The 14,535-nt window shown below is 37.2% G+C and overlaps 1 protein-coding gene across 1 annotated transcript; it reads right to left on the bottom strand.

Moving 5' to 3' along the window:
* Positions 1–2,620: 2,620 nt before the first annotated feature.
* On the bottom strand, positions 2,621–14,160 carry LOC103711351 (serine/threonine-protein kinase 54-like). The gene is made up of 6 exons (XM_008797462.6): positions 12,838–14,160; positions 4,522–4,643; positions 4,020–4,222; positions 3,753–3,927; positions 3,383–3,517; positions 2,621–3,159 (listed from the first exon to the last, which is right to left on the bottom strand). The coding sequence occupies exons 1-6, from the start codon at positions 13,157–13,159 to the stop codon at positions 2,956–2,958; spliced, it is 1,161 nt and encodes a 386-aa protein (XP_008795684.4). The 5' UTR covers positions 13,160–14,160; the 3' UTR covers positions 2,621–2,955.
* Between the last annotated feature and the right edge of the window lie 375 nt (positions 14,161–14,535).

Raw genomic sequence — 14,535 nt, forward strand, 5'->3', positions numbered from 1 at the left:
TATTAAACGTATTAAATAGATTAAACGGATCGGACCCCTAAAATCTGAAGCCGACTCGAATATTAAACAAATTAAACGGGGTGATCTATTTACGACCCAAACATGTTTAGTCCAAATCCAAATCTACGTATGATGAGTCGAATATGGATCGGGTTGACAAATCAGGTCATATTTTGCTAGCCCTAATATAATTTGGATCACATCTAAGAACGTGTAAATGTAGCACTTCACAAATCAACTTCTCCATTACTATACTTTAAGTTAAAATAATCTTTGTCAACTCAAGAGGTAAGCTAAATAAAGCACTTCCAATTCAAATGTTGCTTAAACTACTTGAAGTTTTTCCATCAATGTATAGGCCATGGCACATGGGACACATCGTTACCGTCACCATTACTTGCAAACCGCGCTGGCAATGTACTTCAAATAGACAAACTGAAGCATGTAGAAGGATGGTAACCAATATAAAGCCCATAAGTTTAAATGGTTGGAGACACATCCTTGAGTGAAGTGGTAAAAAGAAACACAGCAGCGTGCAAGGCAGGGGCCACGGTGCACCTATCTCTTATCATTTGGGACATGGACCAGAAACCTCAGTGTCACAAAAGCCTGTCATGCATCCCCCTGATTAAGGATGAAAGTGGATCGGATAATATCTATCTGGATTTATTTTATTTTCGAATCTATTGCAATATAGATAAAAATTTGAATATCCGACTAATATCTATATCGGTACTCATATTCATTAAATATATATATATATATATGAATAAGTAACTATCCATTTCGTAATCGAATATCCGATTCTATTTATAATTCTATTTAATTTTATATAGCACTCATACACTTTTAAAAAATATATATAACTACATTAATATATTATTGACTTGATTTACCATCCACTTAATAATATCATTGATTCTAGGATCATAAAGTTTAATTTATCTTGTTTATATTCATATTTATATCTATACTTTCAGCATCCGATTTTATCTTTATTCGTTTAAAACAAATATGAATATTAATTTTCACATAAAACTAACATTTGTATCCATATTTGTATTTATTAAGCAAAATAAATATAGATATGAATATATAAGTATCCAATCCAATTTCAGCCTTATTTGTATGACATGCGAGAGCATTTTATGATTTTTTTCATGATAGGTGGAAAAACTTTTGCCAGTTTTTTCTCCCATGCACGATGATCAAGTGCGTCAACCATACAACTCCTGTTATGATAGGATGAAGCAGTATTGCACCATAAATCAAACTTATGTTTGAATAGATATCTATACCATGGTTCAAAATTGCCTGCTTGCACAAAGTAGGTTTTACAGTTATCATCAACCGTCTATAATGTGCACCAACAAAGACAGTGCCTGCATGACTGCATCTAAAAATTAAGGAACATTGCACATGAAAAATAAAAAAAGGAGCACACTTAAAGTTTGTTTGGCAACATTGCACATATAGAAAAAGGGAATACGCTCAGTAACTTGTTTGGCGACATCGGCATAGGTAGAATGTAAGAAGAACAAAAGGGAAAACTAGGGGAATGAGAGAAGCGAGAGCACAAAGGGTTGTGGCATGGATCCCCATTGAATGAAATATATATATATATATATGAAAAAAAAAAAACCTTTTGAGATTTTTCTTTTAACCTCCAACCGATCCTATCGGTTACATGCTCTTAATGTGCACATATGCATTCTCTGTTATGTTAATGCGTTGTGTTAACCATGCAAATCTTGTATTTCGAAGAGGGCTTAGGAACAACAGACCAGTTTTGTTCATGGCCATGTTAATGCTTGATTGTTATTTTACATTTATCCCTGGCAATGTTGGCATCTTATATATAGTCCCTTGCACATAATTGAGTCTTTTCTTTTTTCCAGGTCAAGACTGTTTTCTCTCTCTTTTTTTTTTTGGTACATGAAAAGAGAAGAAGAAATAAGATAGAAAAGCAAAATCAATGCTGAAGAGAACAGAAACCAGCAGCATCCATCTTCAGCCTTCATATATCAACAGAGAATATAAAAAGGCAGCCAATCCAGGTCAGTCATATATATTTTTTTTTCATTTTTCCCTTCTATATCATTATAATAGTTTTTGAATCCTTCCAGTTAAGTTACAACAGATGCATTTTACATACACAATGGCTAGTTAGATAATAGTCATCATTGAATGAAATAAAGTGTTCAATAACAGAGATGTTGTTTGATCTATTTGCACTGTGCCAAGTATCTTTTCCTTTTTAGTCTGTATTGATTTAAAACTCATGAAGGTAATGAGCCATTTTTTGCACCTATCGTTGTATTCTTAAAATGAAAAATAAAAAGTAATTAAAGGATTCAGTAGTCCTAAAAACTGTAACCTGTTTTTTAGAAGTTTCCATGGTGATGGCCTTCATTTCATCTCTGATACAATAGGTATCAACATCTTTCAGCATTTTTTAAAAAGAAATATGCAAAAAGAAAAATCTCATAACCCTGATTCGAGTTGCTGAAAACTATCAGCCAACAGTAACACTTGAGACACTATATTACTAGGGTCCTGTGACATAAAATCTGCTTTACTTTAGTGTCGCACAACCTCCCTATAATTCTGGTATTGTAAGTAGACTAATGATGAATGGCATTACAAATGGGATTTAAATGATACAACAATCACATACCATCTGTTTGTCAAAAGCATGAGAGACTGTACAAACTATAACGACAATAAAATCACAACTTGTTATGATTATAGTAATAACCTTGTTAAAGATGCAAATAACTTCAAGATCCATAGATCGCTGCAGTGATAATCGATGTAATAAACAATCTTTTTTTCCATCTAACTCAAAGGAGCCTTTCCAGATCATTAACACCAACCTAGCAATTTGAAAGCACCACATAGCCATTCGGGTCATGTACACTAATAAAGAAGGCAGTTGACCAAAGAAAAAGGATATCACGGGCCACGATATGGAAAGCAGAAGCAGCCACGTGCCTGGCCCTCAGGTATCATTCCACCTCCTTTGCTCGTGTCGATCATCTCCAAAAGCCTCACAACTTCATCCATGTCAGGTCGTTTATCTGGATTAGCATCCCAGCATTTTCGCATAATATTTGCCAAAGCACTAGGGCAACATCGAGGAATCTCAGGTCGTAAATTCTGGCATATAATTAGAAAAGATTACAATCTTTAGTTCTTTATTACCAGGTACCTGGACTATGTATATGTTTCAACAGTAAACTAATGAACAGGTTCATATTAGCCCTTTAAAAAGCCATGTTATTTATATTACTTATAAATCAACCTATTATTCAGAAAACAAGTGAAAATGGAAGCTCCTCATAATCACATATCCACTAGAAAGGGGAAGTAACAAACTAACCTGCCGAACAACAGCAGAGGAGACTTCAGCAAAGCTGAGATCAGGGTAAGGCATGTCACAGCAGTAGATTTCCCATAAACATATGCCGAAGCTGTAGACGTCACATTTTCTGTTGTAAGGCTTCCCATCAAGGACCTGGTCAAATTTTGTAAGAATTCCTTGAATAACTCAAACAAAAACTAGACTTTTCTACCCATGCAAAATGGTCTTATATCTGTCCTAATAAGATTCTTGTTACCATGGTATTCATTTACTGAGCCAATACATAGCAATCTATCAAACATTCAGGTAGCCTGGTAAACACCAAATGATCATGATAGTTCAAAATTTCATGCTACAACAACAGTAGTTAGATATAGGCAATACACACCTCTGGAGCCATGTACCCCAGGGTTCCCGTTTCACCAGTCATATCCTTGGGATTCTGAGCCTCGACACGAGCAACACCAAAATCAGCAATTTTAAGGTTTCGATGGGCATCCAATATCATATTTTCAGTTTTCACATCCCGATGCACAATCTTTCTTGAGTGTAGATAGCTCAGCCTGCAAAATAATAATGCTGCTGTTAAATGCATGTTTTAAGTATTCAGTTTTATTAACTACAAAAAACAGATCTCAATATCACCATCACTTACCCTCTAGAGAGATCCAAGGCAAGTTGAATTACAATCTTATAGGCAAGTTTTTTTCGCCTATTTTTAAACAAATATTGCTTCAGTGTTCCCCCAGGAAGATACTCCACAACTACACAACATGCTCGAGCTGGAATAGTAGTCTGACCGCTGCTTGTGGAATGTGGAATCTTAAGGTCCGTTGTCCCCATTGATGCCCCAATAAACTGCATCAAAGATTTTGTGTTTACAAATAAGATTGGCAAGCAGGGATAGGAATAGGAATATCAATTAACTCTCATGTAAAGACCAGAAACAGCACGAAGCTCCGGCACAAGCATTGATTCAAAGAAACAATGAAACACCCCGAGTCTAATATAATTGAAATTTAATGCCAGACAAGACTCAATAAACTAATAACAATTAAAATGTTTACAATTTAGCACTAAGACCATGATACTTGGAATGAGCACACAGATCACACATAATGGCTACTAGTTAAAACATACTCTGTGGAGATGCTTACCTTTGTAACATTTGGGTGGTCAAGCTTATGCCAAACAGCAACTTCCTGTCGAAATGATGCCCTAAGGGAAGCAGTTTCGGCATCCGTGGCAGCACCATCTTCTCCCCAGTCCAACAACTTCACTATAATATGAAAATTGATTATTTCGTAACGCTACTGTTGGAGGATACAACAGAACTGTTTTATCAGAAAACAATCATTTGTAACATTGCCGAAACAAGTATGAACTGTTTGAAACTGTTATCTTAGTTCAAACGGATAAAAAGGATAGTTCTTAGTAAAATTTTCTTTTCTTTTATATTTTTAGAGGGTTTTTCTTGCACAAACGTCCATATAGAGCTGCAAGCATATCAGATCAGACCCAACCTTAAAATGGGGTATCAATCAGGACAGTCAACTTGTATGCAATAAATAACCAATAAGAAAAATGTAAGCATTATAAGAATAGTTAAACAAGTTAGCTTTATTAACAACCACAGATAAGTTAGTTTCATAAAGCACGTGCAGATGATTCTATACCTGAGATTTATTAGAACAACACATTAAGAATATGTTAACAACACATTAAGAATATGTTAACAACACAAAGAAACATATGGAGTTTTCACCAAAAGCCATATAAATTTTTATATAGTACTTTAAGTTTTCATGTGAACTGGGAAAATCATACATGTATTACCTTGAGATGGGTTTCTGGTCTCATATAACACAAAACAGGTCATGTTCCAAATGGTTCAAATTTCATCACCTAATCTTGGATGAGATTCAGGCTGATTTAATTAACATGTGATCCTATCACTATGCTGAAGGAATCTAGAATTGTTAGAATAGAGCTCTGGAGACCATAAAGATGTTTGAATTTTAGCAGAAACAGAAATAAAAGATCAATCAATTAGAAAACACAGGTTCACGAAGTTCCTTGTATGAAGACATAACAGAAGATTGAAAACAGTTCCAGTAAAGGTTGTCAAAATCCAACCCCAATGCCCGGACTGCCAAGTGAACGAGACCGTGGATCATGTCCTGTTCCACTATGTGCGGGCTAGGAGGGTTTAGAGACTTGTTGAGATCCCGCAGGATACCTAAAGCCGGCTGGGTCCTTTCCTGTAGGTGATTCGTCATTGGTCCGACGCCCCCCAGACACGTCAGGTGGCCATTGGGGCGACCTGTACGGCTTATCAAATCTGGCTAGCAAGGAATGTTCAGACATTTAGTGAGAGCAGTCTGTCTCCAAAGTTCACCGTGGAGCGTGCCTGAGTACAGGCATCTAAGATCACTCATGCAGGCCAGACATAGGACCCTTGATAGCTCGGGATACCTGGGGCTCCCTCTTTGCTCGGATAGCACCTCGAATGGTGTTCTTCACCTGGGAGTCCCCATCCCCGAGTTTCCTCAAGGTCAATTTTGACGGATGCGTGCTTGACAGCAGCAGAAAGAGAGGTGCTGGCATCGTCATCAGGAGCCCGGACTCCAGGGTAGTGGTTGCTGGCGGCTGCCAGATCTTCGATACTTCAGTTACTGGCACGGAGCTGAGGGCGGCATGGGCCAGGCTGAGCCATGCTCAGCGTGTGCTACAGGCCAGTGCAATCATATTGGAAGGCGACTCAGCAACCATGATTGGTTGGATACAGGGTGGCTCCAATGGCGGTGGTGGAGGCCACCCCCTGCTTCGGAATATTTGGGCTATGATGAGTGTTGGTGTGGCCTTCCAGGCTAAGCATGTGTTTAAAGAGGCAAACGGAGCTGCAGACTGGGTGGCTTCGTATGTGGCCAGTCATTCTAGGGGCACCCTATGGGTTGGTGAGAAAAAATTGCCTAGAGCGCTCTAGAACTTGTTATTTTCTGATCTTATTGGATGTATCCGTACTCGAACTATATGAATCATTTGCTTTAGCAAAAAAAAAAAAAAGAAACCCTCGCAGTATCTGTATTGAACATTGTGCTAGAGAGTAAACATACTTATATCAGATACAAAAAACATTAATAGCAAATAGCTGAGTGAAAATACGAGATTGGGAAATTGGAATCACTCAGAGTTAGTGTTGCATGGAGAAGGATACGAGAATCAAGTTACAGCATGTGTCCAAGTGTTTGACTCAACATGAGGACAAAAAGGATATAGAGGGATATGTAGAAAAAAAAAATAATTATAGTTATCATTTTCAAACTTCAAAAAGATAGTTTAAAAAGTTATTTCAATATCTACATTCATGACTAATCTCTAAAAAAAAAAGGCCATTTTCAACATCAACATGATGGGTTACTCATTACTGGAAGATCAAATATCCATCTACCTGTAAAAGCTGAAAAAAAAAGAAGCCAAATGTCCAAGTTCTGATGCATATCTAATTCAGAAATGTATACAACACGTATTCATCGAGACAGACATAAATATCTATGTAACACAGCTCAGAGTAAGACTAGCAAAATACGAGCAGTCCACTCAGAAACTGAATATTTCCCATAATACTTCCGAATTGTCTTCAAGTTTCATAGCAAAATCAAATTGCATTTGTTCCCATAACTGATTTCGCCAAACAAAAGATACTATGGAAAATGTCTTTTCTGATAAAAGAAATATTTTTATGAATCAAAAGACATAGGTGTTGCACTGAAGACAATTGTTCATGACAATCAATATTCTAGGTAGGAACTATATAATTCCTATATGCACATAATACATGCTTACATAGACCTCGCAGCAGAGCAAAACCAGTACAAGCACCAAAAGATCTCCCGTGCCCTTCAATAGTAGTAATAATATAAACTTTGAGGAAGATCTAGGTCAGATGTCTTTCTTTAAGATCTTTGGAAGCGTCTTACTAGTTAGACTCACCCAAACTGTTTCGTTTCACAAATAGTATTATTAATTTAACAAGATCTGTAGAAATACATTTATGCTCTGAATCACTGAAGAAACAGACAGGATCATAGCCATTTCAAGGGCTCCAGAAAACTTAAAAGTCAGCAGGATGAAATTTTTTTAGCACGCCCGCTATACAGGAATAGGTGAAAAATACACACAACTTGTGTGTTCATGTCTAGACAAAAACTATGAGAGACCTTTTGAATATTATTTCAAAAATATTATTTGCTCATTGTCAGTATATAAAGCAAACCTCCAATTTCTTTCCCTCGACAAACAGCGTCATATTCTTCTTCTTGCATAAACATCACAAGATTTCATAAAAGAATGGTCCAAATCAATGTTGCTATGATTTTGGTCCGTTGATCAGCTTTCAGCAGGGCAGTATGAGAAATGTGAAAATGGAGAAGCATGATGGAGAAGATGTTTAAAAGGTGACAATATGAGAGACATAAAAATGATAGTAATATTCCTCACATTCACAACTTTACCTCCTCCACCCCCACCCCACAGAGAGAGAGAGAGAGGGGGGGGGGGGGGGGAGGGGGAGAGAGAGCGATCATAGTTGATTAAGTCATAAGCTTGGTTCACTTGGCATGTTGCCCAATGACCAACTCATCTAAAGCCAATGAAAGGATGGTCGGGGAATAAGTATATACATGCTAAAAGGAAGACAGATGCCTGTCCTAACCATGAAAGGCATTAAATAAGGTATGCCAAATAGTTAGAAGCCTCTCATTAATGCTGAATAGAAACAAAAGTAAAAGAACAAGGTGAAATGCCTTAAAATGTGACAGTTTTTGCACTTAGCAAAACTTTTTTTCAGGACTTTATACATGATATAAAAAGTGAATTTCCTAACAAAAGTATGCTTTTTCTTTCTTCAGTTTTCTTGTAAGCTTTCAAGGGGAAAAAAATGTAAAGCCTTATTGAGAACTAGATGTCATAATTGCAAACTAGAGAGGATGAACATTTACAACCTTCATGATGACGCATATATGAAAGCTGGAGAAAGGGAGCCTGATAACATAGGTCGAATAATTAAGGCCTCTGAAACAACTGACAAATAGTTATATTTCACTCTTTTGTGGTTCTTCAAAGATAAATAAACCATTAATAAAGAACATGCTTATTTTGATGGTGTCAGAAGACTATTCTTGAAAAGGGATAAAAATGACAACCAACTAGGCTGCACCAGTTCTAAGAAACGAATTTCTCCAAATGGCTGAGATTGGCTGTCCAAGAAATTAGCATTCCATGTCCATATCATCCCCCTTCTTCATGGATTTCTTGGTGGGTTTTAACCTTCTCTAGGTTTTGTTTTTCCATAGCCTTCTCTTCTTCTCTCTGTTGTTCATTCTCTCACCATTCTTTGCATGCACCAAGCTGGTCGTCTCATTACTCCTTGAAAGCAATGTTTGCTTCTTTTATGTACATCAAGCCTATCCACCTTTGTCCTCGAGCTCTTCCACCTCCACGTTGAGTCAATCCATCTTCTTTAATGATAAAGGAATCTCAGATGGAAGTCTAGTAGTGACACCAGAGACAAGCTTCTTAAGGATGAAGATTTGGTGCAGTTGGTCCTTGCCTCCTGCTTCTCAAATTTCTTTAGCCATTCCACCAACTAGTCCTTGATACATCATCACCTCTAGCAAGGGCTCTGAATTGGAGGAGGTGAAGCATGTAAGAAATATGTGAGAGGAGGACGGAAGAGGATGAAAGCAGTGGCAGGAAGAGGCGTTGCTATATTTTTAGGAGGTGGCTTCCTGGTTGCAGTGCAATGTCTACCAATTTGTCTAGATGCCAATCTATCTAGGTAAAACTTAGAACATACAGCAAGATTAATTTAAATCAGTGTCCTTGCGAAAACCCCAAATTAAACTACCAAAGCTGATTAAAGAATGAAGATGTTCAAGAATTTCTCTCTTTTCAATAAGAGAAACCATGCAGAAGTTTAATCTCATTGCAGCTGAAATTCATGTGAACAATAGTCCAGATTAAATAATTCAAATTAAACATCAAAGTGTGCTTCTTAAAGAAAAAGGCTTTTGTGGGGATTGAGCTCCGGCTTCCTAGTCTGCAGCCCTCTTCAATTGTTGCACTTGCTTCTTTGCCATTACCATTGGAATCATCCATGACGATTTCCAATTCAAAGAGGTGGATCACTGCAAAGAATTAGAGCAAGAGTGAAGATGATAATGATGAGGGTTTATTACAGTTTTCTGACGGGTTTCCAAAAGTCGTTGGCTACATCCATCTACTGATCTACGCATGGATACAAATCAGTTTGGGTTGAACACTACGATCAGTTTACTTTGAACATTACGAACAGTTTACTTAAATCAACGTCCCTATTATAGTCTTGGATTAGACCATCCAAGGATAAAGATAAAGAAATAAAAAAGCAGAAAAAATTACAACTCATTTGAGAGTGTGGTAGAAAACTAACCAAAAAAGTCTAAGCTCACTTTGTTCGGCTGAAAACTCATATGTACAAGTATTCTAATCAAACAACTTAAATGATGACAAGGAACATGATGACTCATCCAAAGTCCATACGAGAATTTTAAGTAAAAAAAAGAAGTTAACATATGCTATAATGACCCCAACATCATCAAGATAATATGATTAAATTAAGGTTCAAAGGAGGGCCGATAACCTGAGCAAGGACAGATGAAAATTTATAGATGGATTAATGTATTGAAAGACTTTAAGAAGAAGTACAAGAAATATATATTCTCTTTACCTCTTAATGGCGATGTTATATGTAAAGTGATTCTATAATAGCAGTTGAATGGACTTATCAATATAGGAATAACAAAACTCCAATGAAGAAGGCTCCAAAAAGAAACAAGAATGGTGTTTGAATGGACTTATCTAAATAGGAATAACAAAACTCTAATGAAGAAAACTCCAAAAAGAAACAAGAATGGTGTTCTCATGGAGTTAAAAAAAGGCCGGTCCCAACCCCTGAGGCTCCTGCCATTGCAGGGTCTGCGAGGGGTTAGATAAGCACAGTCTTACCCCCTCATGCGGAGGGCCTGTTTCCATTTTTTGAACCAGTGACCTCCAATCACAATAGAGCAACCCAACCTTACCATTGCACCAAGGCTCACCCTATGTTGTTATGATAGAGTTGTTTCGCTGAATAGAATATAATGGATATACAAAGCCTGCCCAAAGGTTTTGGGGAAGAAATGTTTCAAGGAAGTTTGTTCCCAAAAATTATCAAGATTAGGATAGCAAGACTTCCCATAATTTCAAATATGAGTATTTCCCTTAGGTGCTCCTCCAACTAAGGTTTTGCCATAGTTTTCATTGCCTATACATGATATTGTTGTGTTATGGAATCAGCAGCATCAACTTAAAATAGCCTCACCAACGGTACCCAATCTTTTTCAATCACCGATGCTAAAATAAGGCATGTAATTTCATGGACAACTCCCTACCACAGAAATGATTTCTTCAACTTAGTTGAGAAGAACTATTCGATTTTTATTCAGATTGAGAAAGTATTTGTGGAAGGATAATAATTCTTGACATAGGCCTCTTCAATTAAATAAATATGACTACCTATACTTCTGCCAGATAGACAAAAGGAAAGGTATAAATTTTAAGGACTACCTGTTGCCAGAGTGGGCCTGATAACATTGTTCAACAGGATCAAAAATTGAAATGTTATTATTACCATCAAGGAGGTTATTGGTCTCTGTCTATGCTGCAAGTCTCACAGAAGGGAAACTTAAAAGCCTTATGGACGGTGAGATAAAACGATGCCTGGAATTATAATAACAGGCCACGAGGGGTTATGTTTGTTCGTGTTGAATTATCTCCACCACCAAACTAAAGTAACCCTAAGCTTAAACCCAACCCAATCAGCAGGGAGATAAAGCAAGATGGAGAGACTATAGATTGTTGAACAGAGGGAGATACCAAGATAACAAAGTTAGAGTTCTATTTTTCATGGTTGGCTATGTTTCCATGCCATGACTGGAAATATATGAACTCCCACAAGGTTGTCACACTTCTCTTATTTGTCTCCCTTGAAGCAAATAAAACAAGAGGGTGTTTTCATTATAAAGGGGAGCATAAAGAGAAAAAACATAAGATTATATAATTATATTTATCATAACGATCCAACAGGTTAAAACCCATGGACACACATCCAACCCAACCTGTTAACGGATCAGGCTTGCTTGATCTGTAGGTGACGCTTAAAATCCAACATGTGAAATTAATTGGTTCAGGTCCAAATGCCCATCCCTAGTTATAACAAGAGATGGACCTCATGATCAAGTGATTCTAAACTAACAGCAAGATAGAGTTCTTTCAATTTGAGAGAATGTGAGTTTATAAGTTTTTGACCCTGTTAAAGCACAGTCCATATATACAGTGTTGATGTATATTGTTGCATCTCTACCTGCTGCTCAGGCACTAGGATATGCTTTGTGGTTGGCATTCAAGGCAGTATCAGCAACCAACCATCTTAACTATTCTCAAAGGTTTCCTATTTGTACAGGAAGTGTCGTGCAAGAAGGAATGTAGATTTTGACAGTCTTGGAGCAAAAAATAGGTGATGGTTGACTTTATATTGTTTTCGTTTATACTTAATTACCTGACTGGTTTCTATATTTGGTATATTAGTCTATGTTGCTTTTTTTCTTGTAATAATGCCACTACTCCCTAGAAAAAGTGTGTTATTGCATTTAAGCTTCCTTGGTATGTCTAGGTGTTCAAAAGAGGGAAGCCTCATGATGTACCAAAAGAAGAAGTTGCAATGCAAATTCACTTTTAAAAACAAAAAGAACATTCCAAATCATTTTGTGGGATAATTATTGAATTGTGTCTGCTGCACGTGCACATTCATTTTCTTGAAAATGTTGTTTAACCTCCTTTTTCCTGCAAATATGACAGAATCTTGAATATCCATTCTATCCTAGAAGGAGATTTCTAATGGAAAGTAGTTAATAAGGATAGCTCACAAAAAGTTGCCACTTGCCCCAATCTTTACATATTAGCAACAATAGTAAATGGGAGAAAAAATAGATATAGTAATAACAATGGACTGCTAGGAATTAATAATTCTAGGTGAATTGTACTACAGCATAACCAGTTTTTAACACAGTTTAACATAAATAATAATCAACCCACCAATTCCACATAAACATACAGCTTAAAGAGAGAAATATCATTTATTTCCCCAGTTTAACAAAAATAAGTAATCAAGCACCAAAGCACCAACTCCACAGAAACATACAGATTAAAAGAGAGCAATATCAGTTGACGCTCTAAGGAAACATTTTCATCAACTAGAATAGAACCATTCAGTTTCTTTGATTGCAGAAGAGTTGTTCTTAGTGAATAAAAGATAAGAACAAAATGCACTAACAACACATACAGAGCATTAAACCTTCACAAATTTTAGCACCTCAAAAGAAATGGGAAAGTACCTGCAACATCCTGGCCATCATAATTGCCTCGATAGACAGTACCATAGGTCCCTTGGGCCACAACATAACGTATTTCCAACTTAGAGAGATCAATCTCCCATTCTTCCTTGGATCTCTGAACATTCTTGTCTTTTTTCCATGCCTTAGTCAGCTGCTTCTCCAACTGAATATCCAAGCTCTTCAGATCAATCTTATCGGCCCTTAAAAACGTATCTTTACTGCCAAAGCTCCCAAACCCTTTTAATTTCGATCTAAATCCCCCCTCCTTCACCTCAGCAGCAGCTTCCACACTTCCATCTTTCTCTCCACTCCGTGAACCCATACTGCCAGAACGACCCAACACAAAATCCAAAAAAACAAAGGTCCCAGAAAAAGGAAATTTAAGCAAACTCTAAAACTTTCAATCTCTTCAGTCGGTTCATCATGCCCCGACCACCAACATTAAATAGGACCAAACCCTAGAAAGCTCCCTCCTTTACCATGTTAGCCCCCAACTTAAAAACAAATCCCCAACACAGAATTCACCTAATCAACTGATATATCATATGAAAACAGGGGAAAAAATTACAACCAGCTACTTCAGAAAGGAAAAAAAATCAAATTTTGCTTCGAAAAAGAAGAACTAAACCAGATCTCCACCGCCAGTCAAAGCCAACTGACAGAATTTAACAAAGAATACAATTCAAAAACCCGATTGTACTACGATAAGAAAAAAAAGCAACCCAAAGAGTCCAATTCCCACACGAACACGGCAAGAAAAACAGCAAAAAGAAAAACGAAAGAGAAAAATTCTAACCGACTGCAAGTCCAATAAAGAAAGAAAGAAAGAAAGAAACCCAACTTTGAAACAGAGATAAAAAACCCCTTACAAAAAGCGTTGCTTTCGTTGACCGCGCACCGCAACCCTAGCTCAATCCCTCAGCCATAGCTTTCAAACCAATCAAAGCATCGCGAGAAAGAAACTGGCGTGACATCACCTCGGGCGTCACCAAACTCGCGAGAGAGGGAGAGGGGGGAGAGTGAGAGAGAGATCGGACCCCTAGAGGGAGAAGACTGGTTCTATGGGCAACAGCAAAGGCCTCCTCGAGAGAGAGAAGGCGATGAGGAAGTCCAAAAGCGGAGAGGAGAAGCCAGCAAGAGAGAGTCCGGATTCCTTTTTTGGTAACCAAGCCCGGATTCGTTCTTCGGCTTCGCCTTCTTTGAATTGGCATTTGGAGAATATTCGAGGAAACTTCGTAGCTGGACCCCGAACATAGTAAGTTCCGGAACGGCGGGTAAATGTCTCCTGAATCGAGGGATATATACCCACCGAACCTAGAGAATGTTTGGTTTTGCGCCTGGGCTCAAGAATCAGAATATATGGCTGTCGGGGGAAGTTTTAATTCCGATTCCAAAAATAAATAAATAAATAAAAGCGCCAATCCGGCAAAATGCAATCTCGATTCTTTTTTCAATCAAATTTTTAGTATTTAAATTTTATTTTAATTTTAATTTTAATCGTAAACTAAATATATTGGAGAATATGATTATTTTGATTTCTATTTCGATCATGAGCCAAAAGGACCCTAAAATTCATTCATTTGTGGAGAAGGGCATGATGTCCATTGCACGCTAGAAGGGAGATTTAAAAAAAAAAAAAAAATTGTATAACATTTGCTTTATAATCATATTTTCAACTTAGAATGTGCCATGTATTGG

This window comes from Phoenix dactylifera, chromosome 1 (genome assembly GCF_051530095.1).
Source record: "Phoenix dactylifera cultivar Ajwa chromosome 1, Ajwa_hap1_PhDact_Kaust_v1.1, whole genome shotgun sequence".
NCBI classification, from domain to species: domain Eukaryota; kingdom Viridiplantae; phylum Streptophyta; class Magnoliopsida; order Arecales; family Arecaceae; genus Phoenix; species Phoenix dactylifera.